Source organism: Aegilops tauschii, chromosome 3 (assembly GCF_002575655.3).
Source record: "Aegilops tauschii subsp. strangulata cultivar AL8/78 chromosome 3, Aet v6.0, whole genome shotgun sequence".
Classification (NCBI taxonomy): Eukaryota; Viridiplantae; Streptophyta; class Magnoliopsida; order Poales; family Poaceae; genus Aegilops; species Aegilops tauschii.
Window position 1 is genome coordinate 485,878,662 of NC_053037.3, and position 26,161 is coordinate 485,904,822.

Below are 26,161 nucleotides of genomic sequence, written 5' to 3' on the forward strand. Positions count from 1 at the left end.
GGTCATGTAATGTCGGTCTGGGCCGCTTCATCCAACAATACCGACGAATCAAAGTATGACATGCTGGTAAGAAGTATGACTATTATCGCTACAACTCTTCGTGTTCTACTCGTGCATATAACATCTACGCATAAACCTGGCTTTGATATCACTGTTGGGGAATGTAGTATTTCAAAATTTTGCCTACGATCACGCAAGATATATGTAGGAGAAGCATACCAACGAGCGGGGAGAGTGTGTCCACATACCCTCGTAGACCGAAAGTGGAAGCGCTAAGTAACGCGGTTGATGTAGTCGAACGTCTTCGCGATCCAACCGATCAAGTACCGAACGCATGACACCTCCGCGATCTGCACACGTTCAGCTTGGTGATGTCCCTCGAACTCTAGATCCAACTGAGGCCGAGGGAGAGTTCCGTCAGCACGACGGCGTGGTAACGGTGATGATGAAGTTACCAGCGCAGGGCTTCGCCTAAGCACTACGAAGATATGACCGAGGTGGAAAACTGTGGAGGGGGGCACCGCACACGGCTAAAGATCAACTTGTGTGTCTATGGGGTGCCCCCCTCCCCCGTATATAAAGGAGGGAGGAGGGGAGGGCCGGCCGGCCCCTAGGGCGCACCCCAAGAGGGGAATCCTACAAGGACTCCAAGTCCTAGTAGGAATCCACCAAGAGGGAGAGAAGGAGAAGGAAGGAGAGGGAGAAGGAAAGGGGGGCGCCGCCCCGCCCCCTTCCCTTGTCCAATTCGGACTCCAAGGGGGCGCGGCCTGCCCTAGCTGCCCTCCTCTCTCTCCACTAAGGCCCATGGTGGCCCATTAGTTCCCCCGGGGGGTTTCGGTAACCCCTCCGGCACTCCGGTTTTACCTGAAACTATTCGGAACACTTCCGGTGTCCGAATAACATGGTCCAATATATCAATCTTCATGTCTCGACCATTTCGAGACTCCTCGTCATGTCTGTGATCTCATCCGGGACTCCAAACAACCTTCGGTACATCAAATCACATAAACTCATAATAACAATCGTCATCGAACGTTAAGCGTGCGGACCCTACGGGTTCGAGAACTATGTAGACATGACCGAGACATATCTCCGGTCAATAACCAATAGCGGAACCTGGATGCTCATATTGGCTCCTACATATTCTACGAAGATCTTTATCGGTCAAACCGCATAACAACATACGTTGTTCCCTTTGTCATCGGTATGTTACTTGCCCGAGATTCGATCGTCGGTATCCTCATACCTAGTTCAATCTCGTTACCGGCAAGTCTCTTTACTCGTTCCGTAATGCATCATCCCGCAACTAACTCATTAGTCACATTGCTTGCAAGGCTTATAGTGATGTGCATTACCGAGAGGGCCCAGAGATACCTCTCCGACATTCAGAGTGGCAAATCCTAATCTCGATCTATGCCAACTCAAGAAACACCATCGGAGACACCTGTAGAGCATCTTAATAATCACCCAGTTACGTTGTGACGTTTGATAGCACACTAAGTGTAGCAATAAACTAAACGATCATAATGCTAAGCTAACGGATGGGTCTTGTCCATCACATCATTCTCTAATGATGTGATCCCGTTCATCAAATGACAACTCATGTCTATGGCTAGGAAACTTAACCATCTTTGATTAACCAGCTAGTCAAGTACATGCATACTAGGGACACTCTGTTTGTCTATGTATTCACACATGTACTAAGTTTCCGGTTAATACAATTCTAGCATGAATAATAAACATTTATCATGATATAAGGAAGTATAAATAACAACTTTATTATTGCCTATAGGGCATATTTCCTTCAAATGTTGTACGTCGGGCGTGGATGTCGGCCCAGTCACAGGCTCCGAGGGCGCCGTTGTTCCACCAGATCTGATAGGGCGTCAATCCATGGACTCGGTCGACCGCCATTGGGCTGCCTAGTGTGTGGACCTTCGACGGTGCGCACAGATCTGGGTTATGCGGTGCTCTAGCATGATTTGCGTTGGTGGCTCACTGGCGGGAGGACGGTGTGCAGGTGTGGTGATGCGCCGGGCGGCAGCGGAGCTGGCTGGCTGCGCATCATCGGCCCGTCTCTTGGTGAGAGGCAGGCAAGGTTTGGCCTTTTCGGCCCCTGAGCGGTGACTTCGGGTGGTGGACATGGTGGGTCCCTTCTGATAGGGCCGTCATCTGGGTGCTGGTGGGTCGTCTTGACCGTGATGGTGGCGAGGCGGCTCACGCGGAGGCGTCCATGGTGCAGGTGTGGACGTCGGGGCTTCGGCTTGCGACCAAGCCACAATTATGGGCGTCGTCTACTTCATATTGAGCTACCTCTACTTGTCAATTGGTGGCTATGCGTGTGGTGTTTGGATAGTGGATTTTTGTGGTGGAGGGTCATTTTTTTGGGTGAAACCGACACTATCGGTGCCGGTGTCAGCGATGCTCCTGAGCGTCGTTTTCCTCCTTGGAGGCGTCATCGTAGGTTGTCCTTACCTACCTTGTGCCCGGGGTGAAAATCCTCGACATGATGGACTGGGCGGCGGCGACACGGTGGCATCATCATCTTCTTGGAGGCTCGAGGGCCTATCTACTGGTGGTTGATGGCGTCAGTGGATGGCAGCTCCTTCTCTTCGTGTTGACGGTACTCAAACCTCAAAGGTGGTGCTCTTTAGGTGTGCTAGTTCGGAGGCCTCCCTGTCCTGGCGTCAGTTTTCATTTGAGCTCTGGGGTGAGCAGCTTCATCGTCCGACGGTGCGGTGCCCTTCGAGCCAGGGCGAGGGGGCAGAGGGCTCCTCTCGGCGATGAACACAATGTCGTTGTTTCCGTCGGTGGTCAGGTGATGGCGTTGGCATGACCTCCTTCGGCGGCTAGTCTCCTTCTCGAGTTGGCTTTGTTCCTTGCTCCGGCTGCTCGATTCCGACAAAGGGTTCCTCTGACTCTAGGCAGCGCTTCAAGTTTTCACTCGATGTTGCGTGTTGTCTATGGTGCTTTCTTGCTATTGGGCCCAACACCTTTGTATCATGTCAGTCCTTTTCTTTTATTTGGTTTTTGTGTTGTGTTGTTCTGTTGGTTGTAAGGATTTCATAATTTAAAACCGGGCGACAGCCTCCTTTGTAAAAAAAAAAAAGGTTACGGAGGGAGTAGATTTTAGAGACTCCTATCCCGATGGACTGTGCCAAGGGTATGCAAGTACCATTAGATGATGAACAGTATACCCTCAAAGAAAATAGAGTATGATGAATAGTATACTCTTTTTTGCGATGAATGAATAGTATACTTAATGATTGTTTTTTGCAGAATTCAATGTTCATTTGATGGACCAAATCCAACACTCATACCCCGTATTAGTACCCACAAGAACCGTCTTTCCAGTGGGACGTACGGCCTGTGGCGGCCAAGCTAGTACTAGCTAGCAAGGCTCGTACGGCAGCAGATGATCCCCTCCTCTACCGGCGGCCGGGCCCCGGACTCACCCACCCACCCGGAGATGGCAATATTCAATCCGGCGTCAGTCAGCCATGAGTAGTTTCAGTACACACACACAGGCGTTCTTCCTCCTTCGCACCCTCAATCTCTGAAGGAAATAAAAGAAAGGGGATCCAGCAGCAGCAGGCATGGAGCGAAGACTTTTGACATGCCGGCAGTTAATACGGCCGGCCTCTGCTCTCACTTCATGCCGTTGCTTCGAACGCCTCCTTCTTCCTCCTTCCCCGTGGGCTGTGGTGTGGTGACCGGTGAGGTGAATTTTTTAGTCCGATCAAGTCACCGCCATAAAGAAGGCCCACGTCGGGCAAGATTTACCACTCCCACCCACTGTTCTTTCTTTCTACTGCACCCACGAAGTGTGGACAGAGACACACAGAGGGGAGAGAGGGAGAGAAGAAAGATTATTAAAAAAGAATAGACAGAATGGAAGAGAAGGGCAAAATGCAAAAGGGGGCGAGAAAATCAGGGGGAAAAGTGGGGTGTTGGAAACGAAGGCCAGGCCAGCCGAGCAGAGCTGTTCGTTGTTGTTATAAAGCCGCAACTTGTTCCCTTCCCCCTCCCTCCCAATCTGCCTGCGCTCCGCTCCCTCATCACTCTCCCCCCTCCGCGCCCGCCGGATCACCCGCCGGCCTCCGCTCTCTCTCTCTCTCCACCATCGCCTACGAGCTAGGAGTAGTGGGCTACGACCTACGAGTGAGTGATAGCCCGCAACTCTGTCCCGCCATTACTCCACCCTCATAACAGAGGAAGCAGGGAGCAGAGGAGGCGGAGAAGAGCCGGGAAAGAGCACGCCGGCAGGCAAGGCAGGCAGAGAGTAATCCTTCCGCTCTGCGGCCGTACCTTCACCCGGGCGGCGCGGCGGCCACCACCACCACGCTCCTAGGCTCCTAGCTAGCTAGCTACCGTAGCTACGAGCGAGCCAGCAGAGAGCCCACTCCTGCATCAATCGCACAGTAAATTCCGGCGCACCCTGCATTCACTGCCCCGTCCGTCCGGCCGGCCAAATCTTTTCTGATCCTCCTCCTCATCGCGAGAAAAGGTTCGTCTCTCCTCTCTTCTCTCCGTGCCGGTGTTTCAGAGGCTGCCGTTCCCGTTTCGTTTTTATATTGGCCTCTCGCGCTCGTATTGGGCGGAGAGTCTGCCTGTGCTGTCCTCCTGGATCTTGATCCCTCTGCTCTGCTCCGTCCGTACACAGCAAAGCACAGCGCAGCCGCGTGGTGAGAGAACGGGGGAGAGGCGAGGATGGTGCCGCGCGAGCATGGGGACGAGGCCATCGTGGCGGACGGGCACGGCAAGGAGGAGGAGGTCGGGGTGATGGGCGTGAGCAGCGGCGGCGCGGACGGCGACGAGGAGCAGCACGGCGGCGGCGGCGGCAAGTTCAGCGTGACCAGCTTCCTCTGGCACGGCGGCTCCGTGTGGGACGCCTGGTTCAGCTGCGCCTCCAACCAGGTACCATGTCTGTCTTTCTGAGCATCGATCGCCATGATGTTGAAGAAGAAGACGATGATGATTGACTGATGATGAACGGGATGGGTTCTTGTTGCTTGATTGCAGGTGGCGCAGGTGCTGCTGACGCTGCCCTACTCCTTCTCGCAGCTGGGGATGCTCTCGGGCATCCTGCTGCAGCTCTTCTACGGCTTCCTCGGCAGCTGGACCGCCTACCTCATCAGCGTCCTCTACGTCGAGTACCGCTCCCGCAAGGAGAAGGAGGGCGTCAGCTTCAAGAACCACGTCATCCAGGTACCCACCCCTTCTCCCCTGCCCCTTCCTGCAATCCATGGCGTGCTCCCCTCCCTCTTCTTCGCTAACGGATTGCAGTTCCCGGCCGGCTTCGCCAAACGGACACGCCTTTCTGTCGGCCGCTGCCGATCCGGCCCTGGCTGCAAAAATACGAAAATGCTCTCCTTTTTTCAGCCAAAAAAATAATTAAAAACGGCCCTGCTTCACGCGTTAGATATGCAGTCTCTTCAAGTTGCTTGCCGAACGGAAAGTGAGAGCTGAGAGCTGCAAATGCAGTGGGCTGCTCCTTCCTTAATCCTTCCCTTTTAGTCCCAAAACCAAAACCACATTTGCTCCCAAGTAATAATCACCATGCTTAATGATTGAAGCAAGGCGGTACGCATGTACTGGATACATGATGTGGTACTAGTGAGTAGTAGTAACTGTGGTTGATTAATGGCGAAGGAATGAAGCAAGAATTACTACTAACCAAGTTTTGATGTTGACCAGTGGTTCGAGGTGCTGGACGGGCTGCTGGGCCCGTACTGGAAGGCGGCCGGGCTGGCCTTCAACTGCACCTTCCTGCTCTTCGGCACCGTCATCCAGCTCATCGCCTGCGCCAGGTCAGTCAGTCCTCAGCCGCCCCACACACACATCCATCGCTCTCATCATCCTACTCCTACCACTGTGTGTCCAGTTCAGTTGCTGAGATGAGCTAGTAGTAAATAAATAAAATTTTATTTACTTGCTTACAGTAACATCTACTACATCAACGACCGGCTGGACAAGCGGACGTGGACGTACATCTTCGGCGCCTGCTGCGCCACCACCGTCTTCATCCCGTCCTTCCACAACTACCGGATCTGGTCCTTCCTGGGCCTGGGCATGACCACCTACACGGCCTGGTACCTGGCCATCGCCGCGCTCATCAACGGGCAGGTGGAGGGCGTCACCCACACCGGCCCCAACAAGCTCGTCCTCTACTTCACCGGCGCCACCAACATCCTCTACACCTTCGGCGGACACGCCGTCACCGTGTAAGCACCCTCAACCCTTCTCTCCTTTTTCACAGCTTATTTATTGATTTATTTGTTTGCTCGGTAAGTAAGTAAATTACTGCTAGTGGTACTCTGTCTGACGAAGAAGAAGAAGAAGGGCGGTGAGCTTTCCGCCGGGCTGCAGCAGCTTTTGCCTGTGGATCGGGAGGACATGTCCGCACTGGATTGGAAACCCACTTCTATCTTCCATTCCAATGGTCCCCCGGCCCTCACCCCATTCCGGTCCATGGTACTTGCAGCAGTACCACACTAGCATGACAGTACACTGCTGTACTGAGTTAATCTTGATTAACTTACTAAACAAGATTGTAGCTTTGCATCTAGCTAGCCCCATCCATCCACCCCACGGGGCGGCACAGATCCCAAATGCACAGCCAGGGGCACTTAAAAACTTCCATATAGGCCATGGTGGTGGGAACTAGCCTCCTTTGGTTTAGCTTAGCTTAGCTTAGCATCCGTTTCGAAAAAAAAGCTTAGCTTAGCTTAGCTTAGCTAGCTTGCGGCCATCAGTGAGTCCAGTCCAGTCCGATCGAGCTCGGTGCGCTCATGTGCGGTGATGCACCCAAAAGGTCCTCCCTGCCAGTACCAGCACCCACACACACATGATACAGTCTAGTCTAATCTAGAGGAGGGGAAAAGAATTGGGGCGCGGTATATTTCAGATCTCCGGCCACCATGCATTAGACTAGAGCCCTTTATTCCCATTGCTCCTCTGCCGCTGCGATTAATTAATTAGTATTAATCAAGTTGATTGGATCATTGGTGTTTCCTGGTAGCTAGCTTGGCCATGATTTGAGGCCATGCGGGGGAGGAATAATTAGCTTCTTCTTCATCACTGAGTGTCTGAGTGCGGTGTTCAAACACCCCGGTCGCTGCTCGCTAGTGGCCGCCGATGGGCCGGAGATTTGAGCCATTTTTATAGTGATCTCGTCTATATCTCGTAGCCTCGGCGACCAGGGCACTACTATTAAGTAAGTACAGTGGTTGCTTATGCAGCTAGTGGTGGCGTAAAAACGAAAATGCTTTGGTATTGATGGGAGTGAAAGAAAAGGACTGGCCATGGCTGGTTTCATTGAATTGAATTCAGCTAGTGCGGAGTTCACATCAAGAAATGCAATTCCGTCCTGGCCGGACCGGGACGTGCGTGAATGTTGTGACATATCGTCATCTGCTGGTGATGATTCCGTTCCGCTCATCTTGCCATCGTCTTGATGTTTTAGCCTAGTGGAGTGAGGGGCACGCTGACCTACTACTGTTACTTTAAGAAGTTGCATCTAAAGAGGAACATCTCGTGGTGTCCTTGTTCACCTTGGATGGCATTTCCACTCACCGTTTTCTGATCTCCGACAAGTTCGAAGTCCAGTTAGGTGGTTACTGCAACTAGCAGCTCGTGGTGGAGTGGCCATTAGTACTGTATATATAATCTGCAACGGACTTATTTGGCCGTATTTGCCGGGATCCTCTATTATTTGACCGGAGGATTGAGCTAAGTCGTGCACGCATGTGTGGTTGAGTGAGTGAAAGCTCGTCAGCAAGATTCCCCCTGCCGCCACGATCGATCTTCTTTGCAACCCAACTGCATCTGCGTGATTAGGAAGAAGCCTTTCTTCCGTAGCATTTGTGCCAACTGAAGTCTCTGCGTCCATCATTGACCCAAATGCATGTGCAGAGGCCGTTTTGTCCGTTAATTTCCTACTTCTTCTTCCATGATGATTATTGAATGATGCTCTGCCATTTCGTTTATATAAACAGTTGTTTGTCAATAATGGTGGTGATGCTAATGTTGATTGCATGTTGGATGTGCAGGGAGATCATGCACGCGATGTGGAAGCCGGCCAAGTTCAAGTACATCTACCTGCTGGCGACGCTGTACGTGTTCACGCTGACGCTGCCGTCGGCGTCGGCCATGTACTGGGCGTACGGGGACGAGCTGCTGGCGCACGCCAACGCCTTCTCGCTGCTGCCCAAGACGGCGTGGCGGGACGCGGCCGTCATCCTCATGCTCATCCACCAGTTCATCACCTTCGGCTTCGCCTGCACGCCGCTCTACTTCGTGTGGGAGAAGGTGATCGGCATGCACGACACCAAGAGCGTCTGCCTCCGCGCCCTCGCCAGGCTCCCCATCGTCGTCCCCATCTGGTTCCTCGCCATCATCTTCCCCTTCTTCGGCCCCATCAACTCCGCCGTCGGCGCCCTCCTCGTCAGCTTCACCGTCTACATCATCCCCGCCCTCGCCCACATGCTCACCTACCGATCCGCATCCGCACGCGCCGTAAGCCTCCTCTACTCTTCTCTTCATGCATTGCATTTCTTTTGCATCTAGGAGGACCATACTGTGCTGGCTTTGAGAAGAAGCTTACTAATTAGCATGTTCTTGCTAGTAAATGCGTGATGCTGCCGTGCGCCTAATTTCTTTCTCATCACTGTAGGAAGAGTACTGGTACCACTGCTTTTTCTTTCTTTATTAGATTAGATTAGAGATCCGACCAGCTTAGCCAATCATTGCCAATAGGATCGTCCATCGATGATTAAGGATGGGATGAGTGAGGCCGTGCATTGCCGGCTCCAGCTGCATGCATGCATGCATTGCATGGCCCGGTTCGCTGCTCTTGGTAGCAGCGTAGCACCACTAGTCCAGTACCACCACATCCATGGTCTGGTCCATCACGCATCAACAGTGGCCCGCCCGATTCATCCATGGTCCATGCATGGCGCGCGCATGAACAGCGGCCCGATTGCAACGCAACGCGCATCGGAGGCAGAGGGACGTGCAATGGAATAGACAGTGGAGGTCGATCCGTGCACGTACCACATGCACTGTTGACTGCACAGCCCCAGGTGGCCCCGCCGCCTCCTGCTGAGGAGCGGCACTGCTGCTACCACGAATCCCCAATCATTGAGTCCGGCCAACGGCCGCATTAATCCGCCCCGACAAGGATTTGGATCCTCGATCCCTCTCCTCCGTCTGCAACGAACGTCCGTCCGTTGGTTCGGCCGTCGCTGCTATGGCAAATGGCATGGCGAATTAGGAGGTTTCTCCCAGGCTTAGTACCATCCTACATATGGTCCATCCCGTAGGTGAGCCTGCCCCGAATTGCAGCTAATAGCTATGGCTGGTCCCTCCCCGGCCGCACAGGAGCAGAGGGGAAGCATCCAAACCGTCCGTCCCTCCCTGGCAGAGACTTTTGCGCGAGCGACGGGGCCGGTCGTGGGCTCGCCGCCGGCCGGGATGGATGGCGACCGTTGACATGGCTGGATCCGGACTCCTGTTACTTTGGGCGTTGCCCATAGTACTGTCATGAGTCCCCGGAAGCTAGCCGAGCGACGGGGGCGCCGGTCGCCGTCGCGGCGTTGGCCCGGCGCGTCTGTACTCTCACTGGCTTTTCGCACGGGTGATAGATGGATAGCATGCGGCGCCGCTGGAGACGGACGTCGACCGATGGGGATATCGCGGCGTGGGTTGCAGGGTCCCTTTCTTTCCCGCCCTCGATTCCTTCCTTTCCAAACGAACACGCATAACATTTTTTTGGGCTCCGTTTCAAAAACATTTATTTTGCTCCATGTCATTCCATGCATTGCATCCATCGTCCATCTTGCTGTCCACATCATACTCTGTTTTTTTTCTGACGAGTCTCCTTGTGGTTTTGCAACGATTGAACAGAACGCGGCGGAGAAGCCGCCCTTCTTCCTGCCGAGCTGGACGGGGATGTTCGTGCTCAACGCCTTCATCGTGGTGTGGGTGTTCGTGGTCGGCTTCGGCCTCGGCGGCTGGGCCAGCATGGTCAACTTCATCCGCCAGATCAACACCTTCGGCCTCTTCGCCAAGTGCTACCAGTGCCCCAAGCCCGGCGCCGCCATCGTCGCCCCTGGCCCCTCCTCCTTGCACCACTAGCTCCCTCGCCGTCGCCCGGGACCGTGACACTGCCATGCCACTGGCCGGTGGGAAGCAAGCAAGGAGCTCGAGAAGCTTCCCCTCCCGCTCCCGGCGGATCCATTACTGTTGCTTGCTAGGTTTTGGTCGCCTTGTAATATACAAGCCTCGCCTCTCCTAGGGCGTCCGTCAGTGTCACACCGCACCGTAGTAGAACAGCAGGGTGACCGGGTCCCTAAGACCACGTCCGTTGCTTCCCCCTGCCAGACCCGTTGGTAGTACGTACGTACGTGTCCGTGTGTTTGTGTTTGGCTTGCCCCACCAATATATATGTGATGGTCTTCATGGCTTATAAGATTTGCATGCAGCTCATGGGACATTTCATATGATGATGAATTGAATTGATGATGGTATTAACATACTTACATCCTGTAGGATCTGTTTCTTTTTTCTTTTTTATTTACTCTCTCCCCCGCTGGATCGAAGTGTATTGTAAGCGCAAGCGAGCGAGTGATTGTGAACTGTAATGGAGACGATCGATCGGTGTTGATTCCTCTTGCTGGCTAAAGGCAAAACACGGAGGCCATTGTTTATGGGGTGCTCATCGGTGTAAATGTGGCGGCTCCTCGCTGTTGGCGGCTCGCCTTTTGGCCCGTGCTGCGTCGCTGCCTTCGGCCCCGGCCGGCCCAGCCAGCGATCATCAAGATCAAATCTTCCCGGCGAAAATTCTGAAAGGGACGCCAAGATACGGTGGTGGTGGAGCGCGGCGTGGGTCGGCGCGGGGCATGATGGCGCGCACAACCGAGACCAAACATACTTGCTCGTGAGGCTGCCCGGGAGTTCTAAAGATGGTACTCACCACTGCTGGCTTTGCATTGTGATCGTGACAACGACGACGACGACGACGACGGCGATACTGATTAGCGGCCCGTCTTATCACACCACACCCTCGTCGTACCACGCCGGTGGGTGAGGCTCGCTTTCGAGGATTGGACTCCACTCCACTACCGACCCCTATTGTGGTACGAACTATGTACGTACAACACGCAAGATAATTGTTATTGGCCTGTGCATCAAGAGGGAGGAGGGGCTTTGATTGCAGAGGAGAGAAGGAAGATTGCGCTTTAACTGGGCCATGTGGGAGCTGCAAATGGGGGGACGGATTCCCTAATCGCCTCGGGCATCAGGCCTCCTTCACATCACATGCCTGGCGGTGGCATGTGCCGTCTTGACTGGTACCCCGCTCCAGATTGCCTCCCCTTTTGCCAGTGGTATCTTCCGACCGTCCTTGAGACCGGGGGTTCGGCATGTGCTTTCTATGAGTAGCTCACAGCGCGGATGTCTTAATCTAACGCCAAGTTGCCCAGGGCTCCTCTTGATAATCATATGGCGTGCTGCAATTAATACTTGCTTCGCGGTAGTGATACCTGCCACTATCCGTTGAATGGAATCCCAGGCGAGAGAAGAATACTCGTAGCAACTGTGGCTGTCTACGGGACTGTGCTTAGTGCGGACTGCTGTTTGCGGCCAAGCTGTAGGCGATGCTAACATACGCCCATAAACCAGCGTAGTGTGGCTGACGCGCCTGATTTTGCGATCGCTTGTGCTGTCTGACTATTTTTTGCCAAACCTTTCGTTTCGGGTAAAGGTAGGCGATAGCTTTCTTTTTAGGTGCAATCTAGATTCCAAAGCACAGACGGAAAACACCAAGGCAAACATAACATCCATTACCGAAGCAAATAATCATGTCAGGGAGGAGAACCAGCTAAAACACATCCACATCTTTTGCTCACAGCACAGGGAAAGGTGTCCTAAGATAGCAACAATGCATCTTTCCAAAAGCTCGTATGCTTTTGAACAACGAACGAAAGTATCATAGCAGATCGCCAGAGAAAGCTCTGAAGATATCTGATGGGCCTATAGTTGGCTACATACGCCAGTGCACAGCCCAATGGTCAATACTGCAGATACTTCCTTTTTTGGATGTCAAATACTGAAGATACTGAGGACACATGACTCATCGTAGAAAAGCTATATTTCGACTCAGCTGATCTAAACACACTTGGAACCAATCGTCCACAAACATTTAGAGAGGGGGCACAACCACACAATTGTTAACGACAGACCATTTTTTAAAATCTGTTATAATGAAGCAGGGCAGTTCATCTAACAAGCAGTTTGAATTTGAATAAACAGCATCAACACGGAAATCATGTTAAGAGTCACATGTCACAGAAGTACTTCAATGAAGGGGAAAGCAGTGAAACTTCCACTTTGAAACAGCGGAACTAACAACATATATAGCACGTTTTAATACCCATGAGCAGACCATCAAATGTCCAACCAGGATTGAATCAGCTTAACCAAAACCTTGGGATTCCTGAGTCGCGCTCAGCCGCAGTACTATTGTTGGGCAGTCTCTGTATTCTGTTTGAGAACTCGTTTGCCTGTGAACAATTTGAGGAAAAGGAGAATCAATAATGATTTTGCATCAGCCCATCCGACTAACTAATCCCACCAAATAAGCACTGTTAAAAGAACATATGCACGCAACACCAAACCTAACAATAAGTGAAGAACAAAAAATTGGGACCAAGTTTCTCTTATTCCATTCAAAGAAAAGATTTCACCAAAACCATGAAAGGATGGTATTGAGGAAAAGGCAGGATTCCGCAGAACAGTACATGAAGATACAGGGATAAACTTCCAGGATTTGCTCAGAGGCAACATTCTATCAAACAGTGTGTCAACACAGTATATCATAGCACAAAATACTGGAAAAAATTATTCTGTGTCATATCAGCATTATTGGTAGCACCTATATTGTCAAAATGTAGGACTGTAGGGATGCAGAAGGTATATATTGGAGAAATAGACGAATCAAATATTAGCCAAGCACAATGCAAGCTAACACCTTCAGAACACATCAGAAATTATTGAACAGAAACAGGAAACGTGGCACAATTTTTTTTTGTTACCCCCACATGTAACTAGCATTTGCAAGCAGAGTGAACAGAACAGTGAACTAGTCTAAAACATTTTAAAGATAACCCCCTGAACTTTCCCAACGAGATAATGAAAGTTCAGGCCCCTGAGATGGTTTTGCACCGCAGTTTAGACTTCCTAAACTCTTTTTTTCAATAAACAACCACCCAAAACCGCCTCGAGAGGTTAAACTATCAGTTTTGTACGTTCAGGAGGTTGGGTATCTCATATCATAGTTTAAGAAGTTATGTAGGCCAATCATCAAAGTTCAGTGAGTAATCTGAGCTTTTCCCAAATATTAATGAACAAACAGTCACAAAAAGGAAACCCTGACCTTCTCGTCAATCCACATTAGAGAGCGCAGTTGATTATCCAGTATTCGGACAGCAACATCAAATGGTGCCATGGTATCCGTAGCCTCAAGCTCACCACCCTGCATTGGAAAAGGAGACTCAACCAATGCTCATCACAAGACAAATGTTACAATCTGAATATTTACCTGAGTAGAATTCATGGTCTGAATGATAGATTTAACTTGTTCTGTCATATGCTGCAACTCATTCTCCACAACTTCACCTTGCTCGTACCTTTGCATTGCCAAATAATTTGGTTAGAGATTTTGTTTCTGAAATAAGTTGTATTGTTTGTTTACTGGAGATTAAAAAAGTCAAACTAAACCCAAGACTAAAATAAGAAGCTAAAACAGCCAAAATACATTGAACTAACATTATATCCCTTGCTGAGGCAGCCTCATCTTCACGAAGTAAGACCCGTTCATCCTGGAATATACGCTCGGCTTCCTCCTCCATGCTCTGCAGAGCCTTGTCCACCTGCAATTATAAAGCATGTAGGTTGTAAGTACAAAGCTGAATAATTAATCTCTGCAGGCTCACCCTATATGGATAAATCGCTAAGACTAATCTCGAAGTCTGGTAGTCACGGTGACCAGAAAATTCCAGCACATATGCACTCACATCAATTCTATCAGATTATCAATATTGCGCCTACGGAGTAACCTGTTTCCCTCCAAAACCATGTGACAGCCCAACATTATTATTGTATGTATAAGAAACGTTTACTTCTTGAGCAGTGTGTATTAAATAATTTGATAGACAACCTAGCTGTAAGTCAGTTCAACGTGTTAAGCAAATATCTGCAATGCAAATTCTGAACAAGCATGACAATCCTCACTCAACTGAACTTCCAATTGGTAAATTGACAGACACAAATGGACAATCAATTAAATGACTATGTGATGGCTAACTAACATACTAAGTAAATAACACATTCAACAGAGGGCCTACTTGATTATGCAATTAAATCGTCTGATGGGAGCTGTGCTAAAAATCACAAAAAATGTGCATCTAACCCTCAACAAGGTGGCTTTGTTGGTGACATCACTTAAAAACCATCGACATGACTTTAAACATCAGAAATTTATTAGAAAAATGCACAAAATTCTTGTAAAGATAAAACCTCAATCAGGCAATTCTGTATCGTCTTTATTATAGTTATAAACCACAAACCTTAGATACAATCTATGAGATATTTAAACACACAAGATAAGAAGGAGATCTCAGGCTATCAGGCATAAAAATATCTCTGGTCGGCATATATCTCAAACCAATTTTATGCAACAATGTAAGTACATGATGGACTAAAATGAAGGAATGATCTCCCCCAGGGCAGCTTATAAATAGCTCCCTCTAAAGTTTGCAAAGTTTGACTTTTCAAAAAATCTATACGCGCTACATTATGGAATGGAGGTAGTATATCATATATAAAGGAAAGCAGACAAGTAGAATGTTTGTGTTTAGAGATTAAGTAGAATGAGACGCAAAACAAACACAAAGAAAACTAACTTGTAGCTAATATATGAGCAAACAAGAAAAAGTTCACACCCCCACCCACCTCTTTCTGATGAGTTTCTATCAACTCAAGTTGCCTCTCCAAGCTTGTTTGTGTTTCAACAACTTTGGCCACATCAGCCTGCAACAGGTAAGCATTCAAGATGAAACATAACGATGAAAATTTACTGTGAACATCATGATTCAAGAGAGAATCTGCTATGTACTGATCTGAAACACATCAAATGGACTCTAGATGAACAATTAGAGTTGATTAAGTACTGGTTTCTATTTATTTTCGTTTCAAATCAACTACAAATATTTTAGATTGCTTATTTTGATGATGGAACTAATTGACTTATTAAGGCGCCACCTGTAGGTCCAAAATACTTGTTATGTTAAGTAACGGAACACAAACTTGTGAAATTGATACTAAGAATGTAGCACCATGCCATGTTTACCCTGGTTAATGATAAAACCATCACTGCTTGGCATTGGTCCAATTGGAATAAGACAAATGGTTGGAGACAACGCGTATGGCTGTCAATAATTTGAAATTTTACCTAAAAGGTGCATACTGACAAGTATTGAAACAAGTCCAAGGAGCTGAAACAACAAATAAGTTGAACCGGAGGTAGCATTGACATAGGAACAATCAGCTCATCCTATAGTACCTACGATATATGTTAACACAATTTAAGATTCCCTCATAAGTCATAACATCTGGCTAGAAACCTGGATAAGCCTAAATTGCACTACATGATACTCCCCACATCCTCAATGTAGGTCGTTTTAGCCATCCTCAATGCGGTGCTTTTAACATATATAAAACAATGGAATGTGTAACATTTCTGTTAACCACTATCTTCAACAGATGCACTAGTTGAAAAAAACTACAAAATCAGCAAGTATATCTATATACTTTAAAGAGCTTCAGGTAGACCTAAAAGCAAAAGCTTGCATGAACTGAACTAGAAAACAGAACTGTAATGGGACATACTCTCTGTTCTCAGTTCATATTATAATTCAGTAAGAGAGCTGGCACTCCCACACATAACATTAATGGAAGTTAATTACAGAAAAAATTGGCTAAAAGGCATACCTCAAGCCTTATAAGAACATTCCTGTTTTGCAGAATTCTCCTGTCCCATTCAGATATGGCAGTTGCATGCTTCCGGAACTTTGCAGTGCGGTCTTGAAGACCATTGTTCCAGTCCCTAATAATCTATAATAGGTAATTCCATGAGACTTCAATACCAAAACACCACTAGCTTACTGCGCATCTAAGGTGAAGATGTTCAGAAAGCACAGTAGAAGATCAATCCAGCCTGGAAGAAACGACAGTACTCGAAAAAGATAAGTGCAATACCTCCTCGACACATTTACCAACAATTTCTGATGGAAGCTTAGCTGCTTGAGGTGCTGCTGGAGTGATGGCACTCGTACTAGCTCTGCAGAAAGAATACAAGAGGAACATTGTAGAAAATGTTAATACCTTGCCATGCAAGTGCAGTAACAAGTCATGGTAGAAATAAACTGAGGGGGGATGTACAACCCAGTGCTGCTAGCTTGAATAGCTGAGGAAGTCGCCTGACTTGTGGTGGCGATGGTGGCTAGTGTGCTTGCAGCTGTAGTAGAACCGCCTGTGGAATACACACACTTAATACGCTCAAGATTGCCAAAGTTGTCACTTAGGAAATTAGTAAACAGACATAGTGGAACAAGAACTAAATGGGTACTGAATCCAATAAGTAGTTCAGGATATGTATACTATGCGTTATTGAGACCAATTGTTCGGTATGGTGTATAGTATGCCTGAGCTAATCTAAAAACAAGACACCGGAATGCAAAAGGTACTGAGCATGAAGAAATGTATCTCACCAAGCAGTGTTGACTGAGTTGCCGAAGTTGAGGCAGGAGCTGGCAAGCTAAAACTAGGAAATGCAGTTGTTGTGGTAGAAGGAGTCGTGGCTGCAGAAGTAGTGATAGTGGTGGCAGTGGTTGTAACTGCTGCAGCTGATGACGCCGTCGGGACTGTAAAGCTGAAACCGCTAGCGGAGAACAATGATGACCCCGAGGTTGCAGGGGCAGTCGTAGCTGATGGCGCAGCGGATGCACTAGGTGCGGAAGCAGAAGCAAATGTTGGCGTGGGAGTAGCAAAAGATGCACCGAACGGCGACGAGCTTGCAGCTGCACCAGTATTAGAGAACAATGACGGAGCAGATGCAGCCTGCGAAGTGGCCAAGGAGAAACCACTGGCGGGCGCAGAGGCAGGCTGCGAAGTGGCCAAGGAGAAACCACTGGCGGGCGCAGAGGCAGGCGTGGTGGGAGCAGCGGATGCACTGTTGGAGAACGAGAAGGCAGAGGCTGAGGGAGCGCTCGAGAACAAGGAAGGTGTGGTGCTGGCCGTCGTCGTGCTTCCTGATGCCGGCGTGAAACCAAACGACGGAGCAGAGGCAGTAGTTGCTGGCGCTAATGAAAAGCCAAGGGATGGCGCGGTCGTGGCAGTGGTTGCAGGAGACGAGGCCGCGGTGCCGAACAACGGCGCGGTGGAGGTGGATCCAAACAAGGACGAGCCACCAGTGGCGGCCCCAAACAGAGCCGGTGCCGAAGCCGAGGTAGTGGCGGTGCTAGATGCGGCGGGCGCGCCGAAGCCGAATGATGGCGTCGAGGCGGCGGCGGAGCCTGATGCCGATGAGCCAAAGCCGAATCCCGTGGCGGCGCCAGAGAAAAGGCCAGGCGTGGACGAAGCGGAAACGGCGGCGCCGAATATGCTGGGGGTGCTGGCGGCGGCGGTGGTCGCACCGAAGAGACCTGGTGTGGCCGCGGGGGAGGAGACGGCGCCGAAGAGGCCCGGGGTGGTGGCCGCAGACGAGGTGGCCGGTGCGCCGAAGGGGCTGGGGGTGGTCGTGCCGGCCCCGAATATGCTAGGCGTGGTCGCCGCGGCGGAGGTGGCGGGTGCGCCGAAGAGGGGTGAGGCGGACGAGGCGGCCGCGGGCTGAGAGAACCCGAAACCGGTGGCCCCGAAGCCGAAAGCGGACGGGGAGGAAGCGGTGGCGGTGGCGGTGGCCGGAGCGGACGCGGAGGCGGGGGTGGATCCGAAGAGGGATGAACCAAAAGCCGGAGCAGAGGAAGCGGCGGTCGCGGAGAAGGGGGACGAACCGAATGCGGGGGCGGGGGAGGAGCCGAACGCGGGGGCGGGGGAGGAGGAGAAGGCGGATGGGGCGGTGGAGAAGGAGAAGGGGGAGGACGAGGTGGATCCCGCCCCGCCGGAATTGCCGAACGCGAAGGAGGTCGCCATGGCTGCGACGGCGTGCGTGCGTGCGGCCGCCGATTTGGGGCGGATTGCTAGGTTTTAGCGTGGTTTTGCCGCTGACCCCTTCGCGATGAGGCTTGAGGGATTTGCTTATAGGTGCCTTTCGAAATATAGGGCAGGGAAATTATAGGAATAGAAAAGTCATAGAAAATGAGATGACATGCATCTCAAATCCTATGAATAGGAATAGAAAAAGATATGTTCTTTGTTTCATATCATAGAATTTTTTCCATTGAGTTAGGCTAATGTTTATTTTCCTATGAAATGTGAAGGATGGGAAGATTTCCTCCATAGGAATAGGATTCCATTCCTACAAACCAAAGAGCTCTATAGGAATTTTTCTTATAAAAATCCTACCTTATAAAATTCCTACAAAATTCCTCCAAACCAAAGGAGGCCTATAGGGTTTATGAGGGGGGAGAGGGGAAGTAGATTTTTCTAGACGCACGCGCTCATATGCGCATACACTCACCTCTATGAACACATATGCATACTCTTTTTTTTGCAGAAACACTTGTAATGTATTACTCAATAAGGGAAATACCTAAGATTTCATCTGGCTCAGATCCTAGCCAAGTCATAGTCCGCCCCTTCACTCGAGCAAAACTAGCTAAACTATCAGCACGCGAGACATGAGTAATACAAGTTTGTCTAAGACGAAATAACAATCTTATTTCATTCACCAAGGAGGCATAAACTGACTGGTCAACTTCACCAGAAGATATCAAAGATACTGGCGTACTTGAGTCAGATTCAATTGCAACTGGCAAATCAGACCTTTGTATGGCGAGTCGATGTTTTGATGCTACTCGTTGTCTTGTATCCAACAAGTTTGAGTTTGCTCAATTCGGAGCTCATTTGCAGAAGTTATGGCAGTTCTGGTTTTATTGGATCCGCCTGTTGTCTGTAGCTGCGTTTTGAAGGCATCCAATTGCTAAAGCCTCTGTGGCGTGTGGTAGTACTGCTCAAGGGAGCGGTAGTACCACAGGGGCCAGCGGTAGTACCGCACCCGGTGAGCGGTAGTACCGCTGCCTCTGGCCCAAAATGCTGGCGCACACGGAAGTAGGCGCGGAAGTAAATTACTTCCGCGCCTTACGCGGTAGTATCGCTCCTGGTGAGCGGTAGTACCGCTGCCTCATATCCTGGAGCTGTAGCGTGCGGTAGTAGGCGCGGATGTAATTTTTTACATCCGCCCTTACGCGGTAGTACCGCTCCCTGTGAGCGGTAGTACCGTGCCGACTTTTTCTCGTAGCTAGCTCCAGCGGTTGTATGTGCGGCAGTTATTTTTTACATCCGTGGTCGCACGGTAGTACCGCAAGGGCAGGCGGTAGTACCACTCCTGTAGTAGTACCGCCCTGTTGCCCCTTTGCAGTGTTGTTTCATTGGGCTTCTGCTACCCCCTTGCGGTAGTACCGTGAGGTCGAGCGGTAGTACCGCTTTGTGCGGGATGTGAGCATAACGGTTGGATTTTTCTCCACCTATAAAAGGGGGTCTTCTTCCCCAATGAACTTTATCCTTTGAGCTCATGTTCTTCCCCCGTTGTTGTGAAGGAAATATGCCCTAGAGGCAATAATAAAGTTATTATTTATTTTCTTATATCATGATAAATGTTTATTATTCATGCTAGAATTGTATTAACCGGAAACATGATACATGTGTGAATACATAGACAAACAGAGTGTCACTAGTATGCCGCTACTTGACTAGCTCGTTAATCAAAGATGGTTATGTTTCCTGGCCATAGACATGAGTTGTCATTTGATTAACGGGATCACATCATTCGAAGAATGATGTGATTGACTTGACCCATTCCGTTAGCTTAGCACTTGATTGTTTAGTATGTTGCTATTGCTTTCTTCATGACTTATACATGTTCCTATGACTATGAGATTATGCAACTCCCGTTTACCGGAGGAACACTTTGTGTCGGGGATATACCCCGCGGTATGACCCGGCCGGAAGTATGACCCGGCCGGACTTGGCGCTTCACCGTGACCCGCCGGAGGACTGGAGACTCACGGGTCTGGCGGCTCACTGTCAGACGACTCACGAGCCTGACGACTCACGGATGACCCCGACGGCGGGTCCGATAGAAGACTAGGCCCAAGGCCCAGAAGGCTAGCTCACGTTTATGATGGGTCGGCTTAAGAAGAAAGGGATGACGAATATTTCCTTTACAAGGAAGCAAGACCCGGACTTGTAATTAACTTGTAAGAGAAGATAGATTAGTCCTAGTCCTACTAGGACTCCACATGTAACCCGCCCCTCTAACTTATATAAGGAGGGGCAGGGCACCCCAAAGAGGGACAAGCAAAAGAAATAATCTCTAGGGCTAAACACCGAGAGCCGGACCGATGACTCTCCCGTGATCATAATGAGACCTAGCCCCAAACAGCACGTAGGGTTGTTACCGGATGATGTTTCCCGGGGCCCGAAGCTGTCTAAATCCCTTGTCTTGTGTTGCGTCTCTCGATCCCAACCAACCCCTCTCAAGCTACTACATAGATGCGCTGGCCTCACGACTAAGTCCTCACGCTAAGGACATCTGCCGTGACAATTCCACGACAGTTGGCGCCCACCGTGGGGCCTGCGCACGGTAGTGTTGAGTTCTTGAAGGGATCTCTTTTAGGGATCGAGAAGTCTGCAATTTTCCGGATGAACCGGTTTAAGAGGACTTGCGTCAACTTCAAAAGTCACCAGTCCAGATTTGGGATCTATGAAATTTAAGGTTCAGGAAAAATTAGGGTTACTGCCGCTCTCGTCTGATGATCCGTCGAAGCCAACATGAGATATTTCCAGCTGTGCACTGCCGCACCGCCGATCCGCCGAGACCGGCAAAAGATCTGGTCTTGCTGAGATAAATCGCCGCTTTATGGTAATATGTGAGCTGCTATCACTACTTCCAATACAACCGTCCGAACCCGAGTCACGCACGGCGGCCGCTTGCGGCCTCGCAAGGTTTCTAGATCAGCCTAGCACCAATATCTACAGTATGGATCGCAGACAGACGTGAAAAAATCAAATGTCTATGGGGCTAATGGATGCCCACGTCTCGTCCACGGGAAGAGCCCCTGTGCAATTACTGTACCTGCATGGATTTCAGGGAAAAGAGTTAAAAAAAGAAGAGAGCCGCGATGTAGAGGGCATGGGCGTGGACTGAGGGTCAACCGGCCCGGTTCATATCCACCACGGGCACCCGCGCTTCGCTGACCCGCCATGGCCGATGCATGAAGAGCCGCCCCGGTCTGCAATGCTACCTCTAAGCCGCCTGCATCACCCCTCGCCTCCCGGCTGAGTCGTCGTCGCGCTTCACCTCCCCCGGGTCGCCGTTGGGCTTAGACGAGCCGCCTGCATCGCTTCTGAGACGACACCGGGGCGCATCTTGGTTTCTTTCATCGTGCGTGCGTTACCTCAAAACGCTGCAGAATCGGCCACGACCCGGATTACTCTGAGCTGCTGCTGAGGTCACCTCCGCCCTTACGCGACGTCGCCTGCAGATTGAGCCGACGCGTCTCTGCGAAAACTGACGCCCACAAGTTCGCCTCCACCCTCGCGGTAGCGCCAAGCCGCCTCGCGTTGGCATCCTTCAGTCGTCTGGGCCTCGCACAACCTCCGCCGGGAGCCGCCCTCCGGGTTACGGCTGAACCGCACCCGTCTCGTCGCCTCCGCAGGCGCGAGCCAACCGCCCGCAGTATCTTCTACCACCACCGTGACTTCATCCTGCAGTTTTCCGCCTCCGCCGCCGTGGCCTACCGTATCAAGCCGTCCGGCCTCGTGGCCGTCTCCGTCGAAGCTTCAAGCCGGCCCCGCGGCCACGCGCCTCTGCGTCCGCGCCTCGATCCTGGCTGCCGGTTTATGTGCCTCTTTGACCAAGACTGTGATCCGCTAAGGGCTTTTACGAGAACTGTCACCGCTACGGGGCAAGCCGGTTTTTACCGGCCCGGTTATCATGAATCGCTACTGCCAAAGTCAAATCCCAGGCTGTTCACATCGGCACCACGGCGCCAGTGAACCGGCTTCCCCCTGCGCAAGATCCCACACCATGAGCCGCCCTTACTTCGCCACGGACTCGCCTCCGCTGAGTCGCCGGCCTTTGACCCGCCGTGGCTAGGGCTTCATCTTGACGTGGTGAGCCGCCCCGGCCGTACGCTGCCTGAGAGCCGCCCCTCTGCTTGGTTTCATCCAAGCCGTTATGAGATGGACCTCGTCGAGCCGCCGCAGCCGCCTGCAAGCCGCCGTCGGGCCCCGAGCTGTTGTGGCCCTTGTCGCTGAAACCGCCATGCTATCTCATGCTGTCTACGAGCTGCTGCGTTCACACCTCTTCCGTTGCGCCTTTGTGTTGCCTCTGCCTTGCTGCCTTGGCCCGTCGCTCCTCTACGCTCTACCTGGTCTTCGCCTCCAGCAGGGGCGTGAGTTGCCAAGTGAGCCGCCTGCTCTGCTCCGCACACGCGCTATCATGACTCGCTCATCCCTACTGAGTTGTCGTCATACTACTTCTAATATTGGTGCACGCGTGAGAAGAATCAAGCGAAGGAGAGTTGCCGGTTCCCTTATTCTTTTCACTGGCTTTGTTGTGGCCATTGCTGCTTCCATATTGATCAAGACAAGTCATGTCAACTACTGGGAGTACTATTCAATCCACGTGAATTCAAGGATGCTGTACCCCTTGGTTACTAGAGCTACTACTGTTGCTACAGAGAGATCAATCTGCGTAAAATGCATGAGGTACCCACACGTGGAGACCAATTACGCGCTAAAGGCCGCATCCGTATTCATCCGATAAAAATACCAGGTGGTATTTATCCTGCTTATTTTTTAAAGCACGTATTAATTCATTCGAGCACAACTACTCTGCTCTACGGTGTTTTTTATATGCAGGGTAACCATTTACTACAAAAGTGGCCTTATACCGTGGATGCGGACCACACCGGCTTAAAACATCATGGCCGTTTCTTGCGACCGCGCCGGTTTACAACGAGGAGGACAATTTGCCCGTTTGCACCGGCTTACAACGCCACGGTAGACTCACCCGTCTGCACCGGTTTACCACGCCGCGGCCGGTTCACCCGTGAGCGACGTCAACTTCACCTAGCAATTGTTAATTTCATGGCGGATTATTTCCGGCCTGGCACATCAGGTGATATCTATCTAAAATATATTTTATTGGTACATATTATTTTTTATCAAAGAGCAGTTTATCTTTGTCTTGGTCTGCAATAGTGTTGATGCAGGACAATTGTTCACTACATCAAAACGATGTGCTTAACTCGCTCATCCGCACCGGCTTACAACACCACGGCCGGATCATCTATCTGTGCCGCCTCTGATGCAATGGTCGTCTTTACCATCCGTCTCTCGCGGGTTGGTCTATATAACCACACTGGGCCGCACCTGTATGCATGAGTTGTTTATTGAATATGAGCGAGTCACTGCTTGGGAAGCCCGGTTTTCTTCCGACAAATTGGAGGCAAATTATCATGTGTTATCAGCCGTCGTCTGCACTGGACGGCTCAATGGGCAGGCGCACAAGTCGCCGCCACTACAGTTTGGTTAACTTCAAAAACATCCAGTTGGAAGGAACCATTGGCCGAGTTGCTGACACGGCTCATAGGGGATCAACCCGCCGCAGTCACCTTAACATTCTGTGGATTCACATCGCGCTATCAACACCAATGTGTACACCTTCTGCTATGGTCAAATATGGAGAATCTCAAGACAACTCCTCGAGTCGTCTTAAGACTCGGGGGCTAAAATGGTATGACTCAGCAAGTCTTGCCAATATCCAGTTTAAAATCCGGTTCAAGAGAAATCTGTCTCTCTCAAAGTTTTGAAGATCTCCATATCCGGTTTAACATCCAGCTCAAGGTAAATTTATATCTTGTAAAGCTTTGAAGCTCTCAATATCCGGTTTACAAATTTCCGGTTCAAAAAGAGGTTGTCTCTCGCAAAAGTTCGAGTTCTCACGAAAAATTAAAGGGACCAAAAAGAGTCTGTTGCAAAGCACAACCCAAACATAGGTACCCTGCTTTAATGACCATTGGGAGCTGATCGTATTCGAATTTAGCTTAACCCTTTTTGGTGTGACCCTGATCGTATTCGAATTAGAGTCGTTAAATATTCTCATGATCACTAGGGGGCTTCCTGTTCAAACATAGGTTGTATTCAAACCAAAGAGAACATAGCTGTCGATACCCTTTTGATCGGCACACTGCTGAGCTCATTGGGGAGTTTCTTGGTCATATTTGAACCATAGCTCAACCCCCTTTGGGAACCGACGTGGATCGTATTTGAATCAGCGTCGTTAAACAACTCTCAAGGTCATTTGGGGGCTTCCTGTTCAAACATAGGTCGTATTCGAAACAAAGAGAACATAGCTGTCGGTACCCTCTTGATCGGCAACGCCAAAGCCACTGGGGGCTATATGATCGTATTCAAATCTTAGCTTAACCCCTTTGGGACGGTTTTTTGATCGTATTCGAATCAGAAGCCTCAAATTTTTTGAAATCTCTTTTTGCAAACAATTTTTGGATTTTATTTGAAGCTCTTTTGATCATATCTAAAGTGTATATGAGTGGTTGCTATTTAACCCGGTATGACTTTGGATGATAAGTCGCCATCTTATGACAATCATCATCTATGTGGAAGCATTGACTTCTAAGGATTGGGTTATCACCCTTACTGCACAGGTCATATAAACCGGCAGTGAAAATTCAATATCATAGTAAACCGCCAAGGGATCTTGTGATCTAATTATGTGCAGGATAAGATTACATTTGGATGGTTACCCGCCCTGGTTTTTGACGTTAAGTCGCCAGGGCATATGTTGTTTAAACTCTGCAGGATTTACAGAGCTATGACTTACATAAATGATTAAGTTCAAGCCCATCATCAAAGATGGAAATTGGTGTCTCAAAAGGGTTGTCAATTCTTGATTTTCTCAAAGGCTATAAGCCGCCGGGTTGTACAAATTCCGGCTTACAATGGAGGCGTATTAAATTGCCATCGGCCAAGAGCCGCTGGGTATTTAAACTCCAGATTTACTTATCAACAGATGAGGTATTCAAAATCGCTTTGGCGCAATGGCTATTATTTTATCAATGGATATGATTTATTCTACAATGGAAGGAATAGTCCCGAGTCGCTGCAGGCTTACGACCCGGCACTTGGGGGCTACATTATTCAATTTGATATTACATCAAATATGCAAGTCCCATGTCACTGCCAGCATGTACCATGGCACTTGGGGGCTAATGCAAAGTCATTTTTTGCTCAACTTATTGAAGACCCGACTCATCACATTCTAAATGAGCCGGCCCTTGGGGGCTGCCAATTGGTCCTATCAAAAATTCAAGACAATTCTAGGATGACCCGGCTACACTATAGCCGACTCATGGGGGCTACACAACTGGATTTTATTTAAAGCCATGGTGATAAGTTCCGGATTATTCATGCTGATTAAACCGGCTCTTGGGGGCTACAGGTAATATGGATATAAGGGAGAAATATCTTCAAATTCTCAGTTTTGAGTAAATCAGATTGATCTGGTGTCTGCAAAAATCATAAACCGGCGTCGGCGACAATTATGACTTGGCATCATCTATTTATAACCCGGCAATTTTGGTACTCATAAACCGGCAAGTTTTATATCTTTAAGCCGGCTGAATATAAGTTGAATATTTCAAGGCCAATATTTTTGTCAAGTCAGAGCATTGAAAGCCGACTCAAGTGGATTATCTCTTACAATATTTCTCAACAAGAGACAAATGTCAGTAAATTGACTCTGAAGCTGGCCTGTTGACCCGGATTTTTCAAAGGAAGTATCTGGATTTTTTGCATTGACAAAATTTGAACATATCTGCTAAAGAGATTTGCTATGAGATTATGGATATATATCAAG

The 26,161-nt window shown here is 49.8% G+C and overlaps 2 protein-coding genes across 2 annotated transcripts; one reads left to right on the top strand and one right to left on the bottom strand.

Annotated features, from left to right (window-relative positions):
* Nucleotides 1-3,899: 3,899 nt before the first annotated feature.
* On the top strand, nt 3,900-10,541 carry LOC109768100 (auxin transporter-like protein 1). Its single transcript, XM_020326832.4, has 7 exons — nt 3,900-4,507; nt 4,664-4,917; nt 5,023-5,208; nt 5,698-5,810; nt 5,943-6,224; nt 8,052-8,517; nt 9,907-10,541. The coding sequence occupies exons 2-7, from the start codon at nt 4,711-4,713 to the stop codon at nt 10,135-10,137; spliced, it is 1,485 nt and encodes a 494-aa protein (XP_020182421.1). The 5' UTR covers nt 3,900-4,507; nt 4,664-4,710; the 3' UTR covers nt 10,138-10,541.
* Nucleotides 10,542-12,227: 1,686 nt separating this feature from the next.
* On the bottom strand, nt 12,228-18,364 carry LOC109768099 (uncharacterized). The gene is made up of 9 exons (XM_020326831.4): nt 16,830-18,364; nt 16,504-16,591; nt 16,318-16,399; nt 16,051-16,173; nt 15,013-15,090; nt 13,828-13,931; nt 13,601-13,688; nt 13,436-13,534; nt 12,228-12,563 (listed from the first exon to the last, which is right to left on the bottom strand). Exons 1-9 carry the CDS (start codon nt 18,247-18,249, stop codon nt 12,471-12,473), a joined length of 2,175 nt encoding a protein of 724 aa, XP_020182420.3. The 5' UTR covers nt 18,250-18,364; the 3' UTR covers nt 12,228-12,470.
* Between the last annotated feature and the right edge of the window lie 7,797 nt (nt 18,365-26,161).

Bases quoted from the DNA above. Each gene is read 5' to 3' on its own strand.
- LOC109768100 (XM_020326832.4), top strand. From the start codon at position 4,711: ATGGTGCCGCGCGAGCATGGGGACGAGGCCATCGTGGCGGACGGGCAC. The intron at 5,811-5,942 runs GTCAGTCAGTCC...ACTTGCTTACAG, and splicing joins CAGCTCATCGCCTGCGCCAG to TAACATCTACTACATCAACG. The intron at 8,518-9,906 runs GTAAGCCTCCTC...ACGATTGAACAG, and splicing joins GATCCGCATCCGCACGCGCC to AACGCGGCGGAGAAGCCGCC.
- LOC109768099 (XM_020326831.4), bottom strand. From the start codon at position 18,249: ATGGCGACCTCCTTCGCGTTCGGCAATTCCGGCGGGGCGGGATCCACC. The intron at 16,592-16,829 runs GTGAGATACATT...TGTATTCCACAG, and splicing joins AACTCAGTCAACACTGCTTG to GCGGTTCTACTACAGCTGCA. The intron at 15,091-16,050 runs GTATGCCTTTTA...TACCTGTTGCAG, and splicing joins ATGTTCTTATAAGGCTTGAG to GCTGATGTGGCCAAAGTTGT.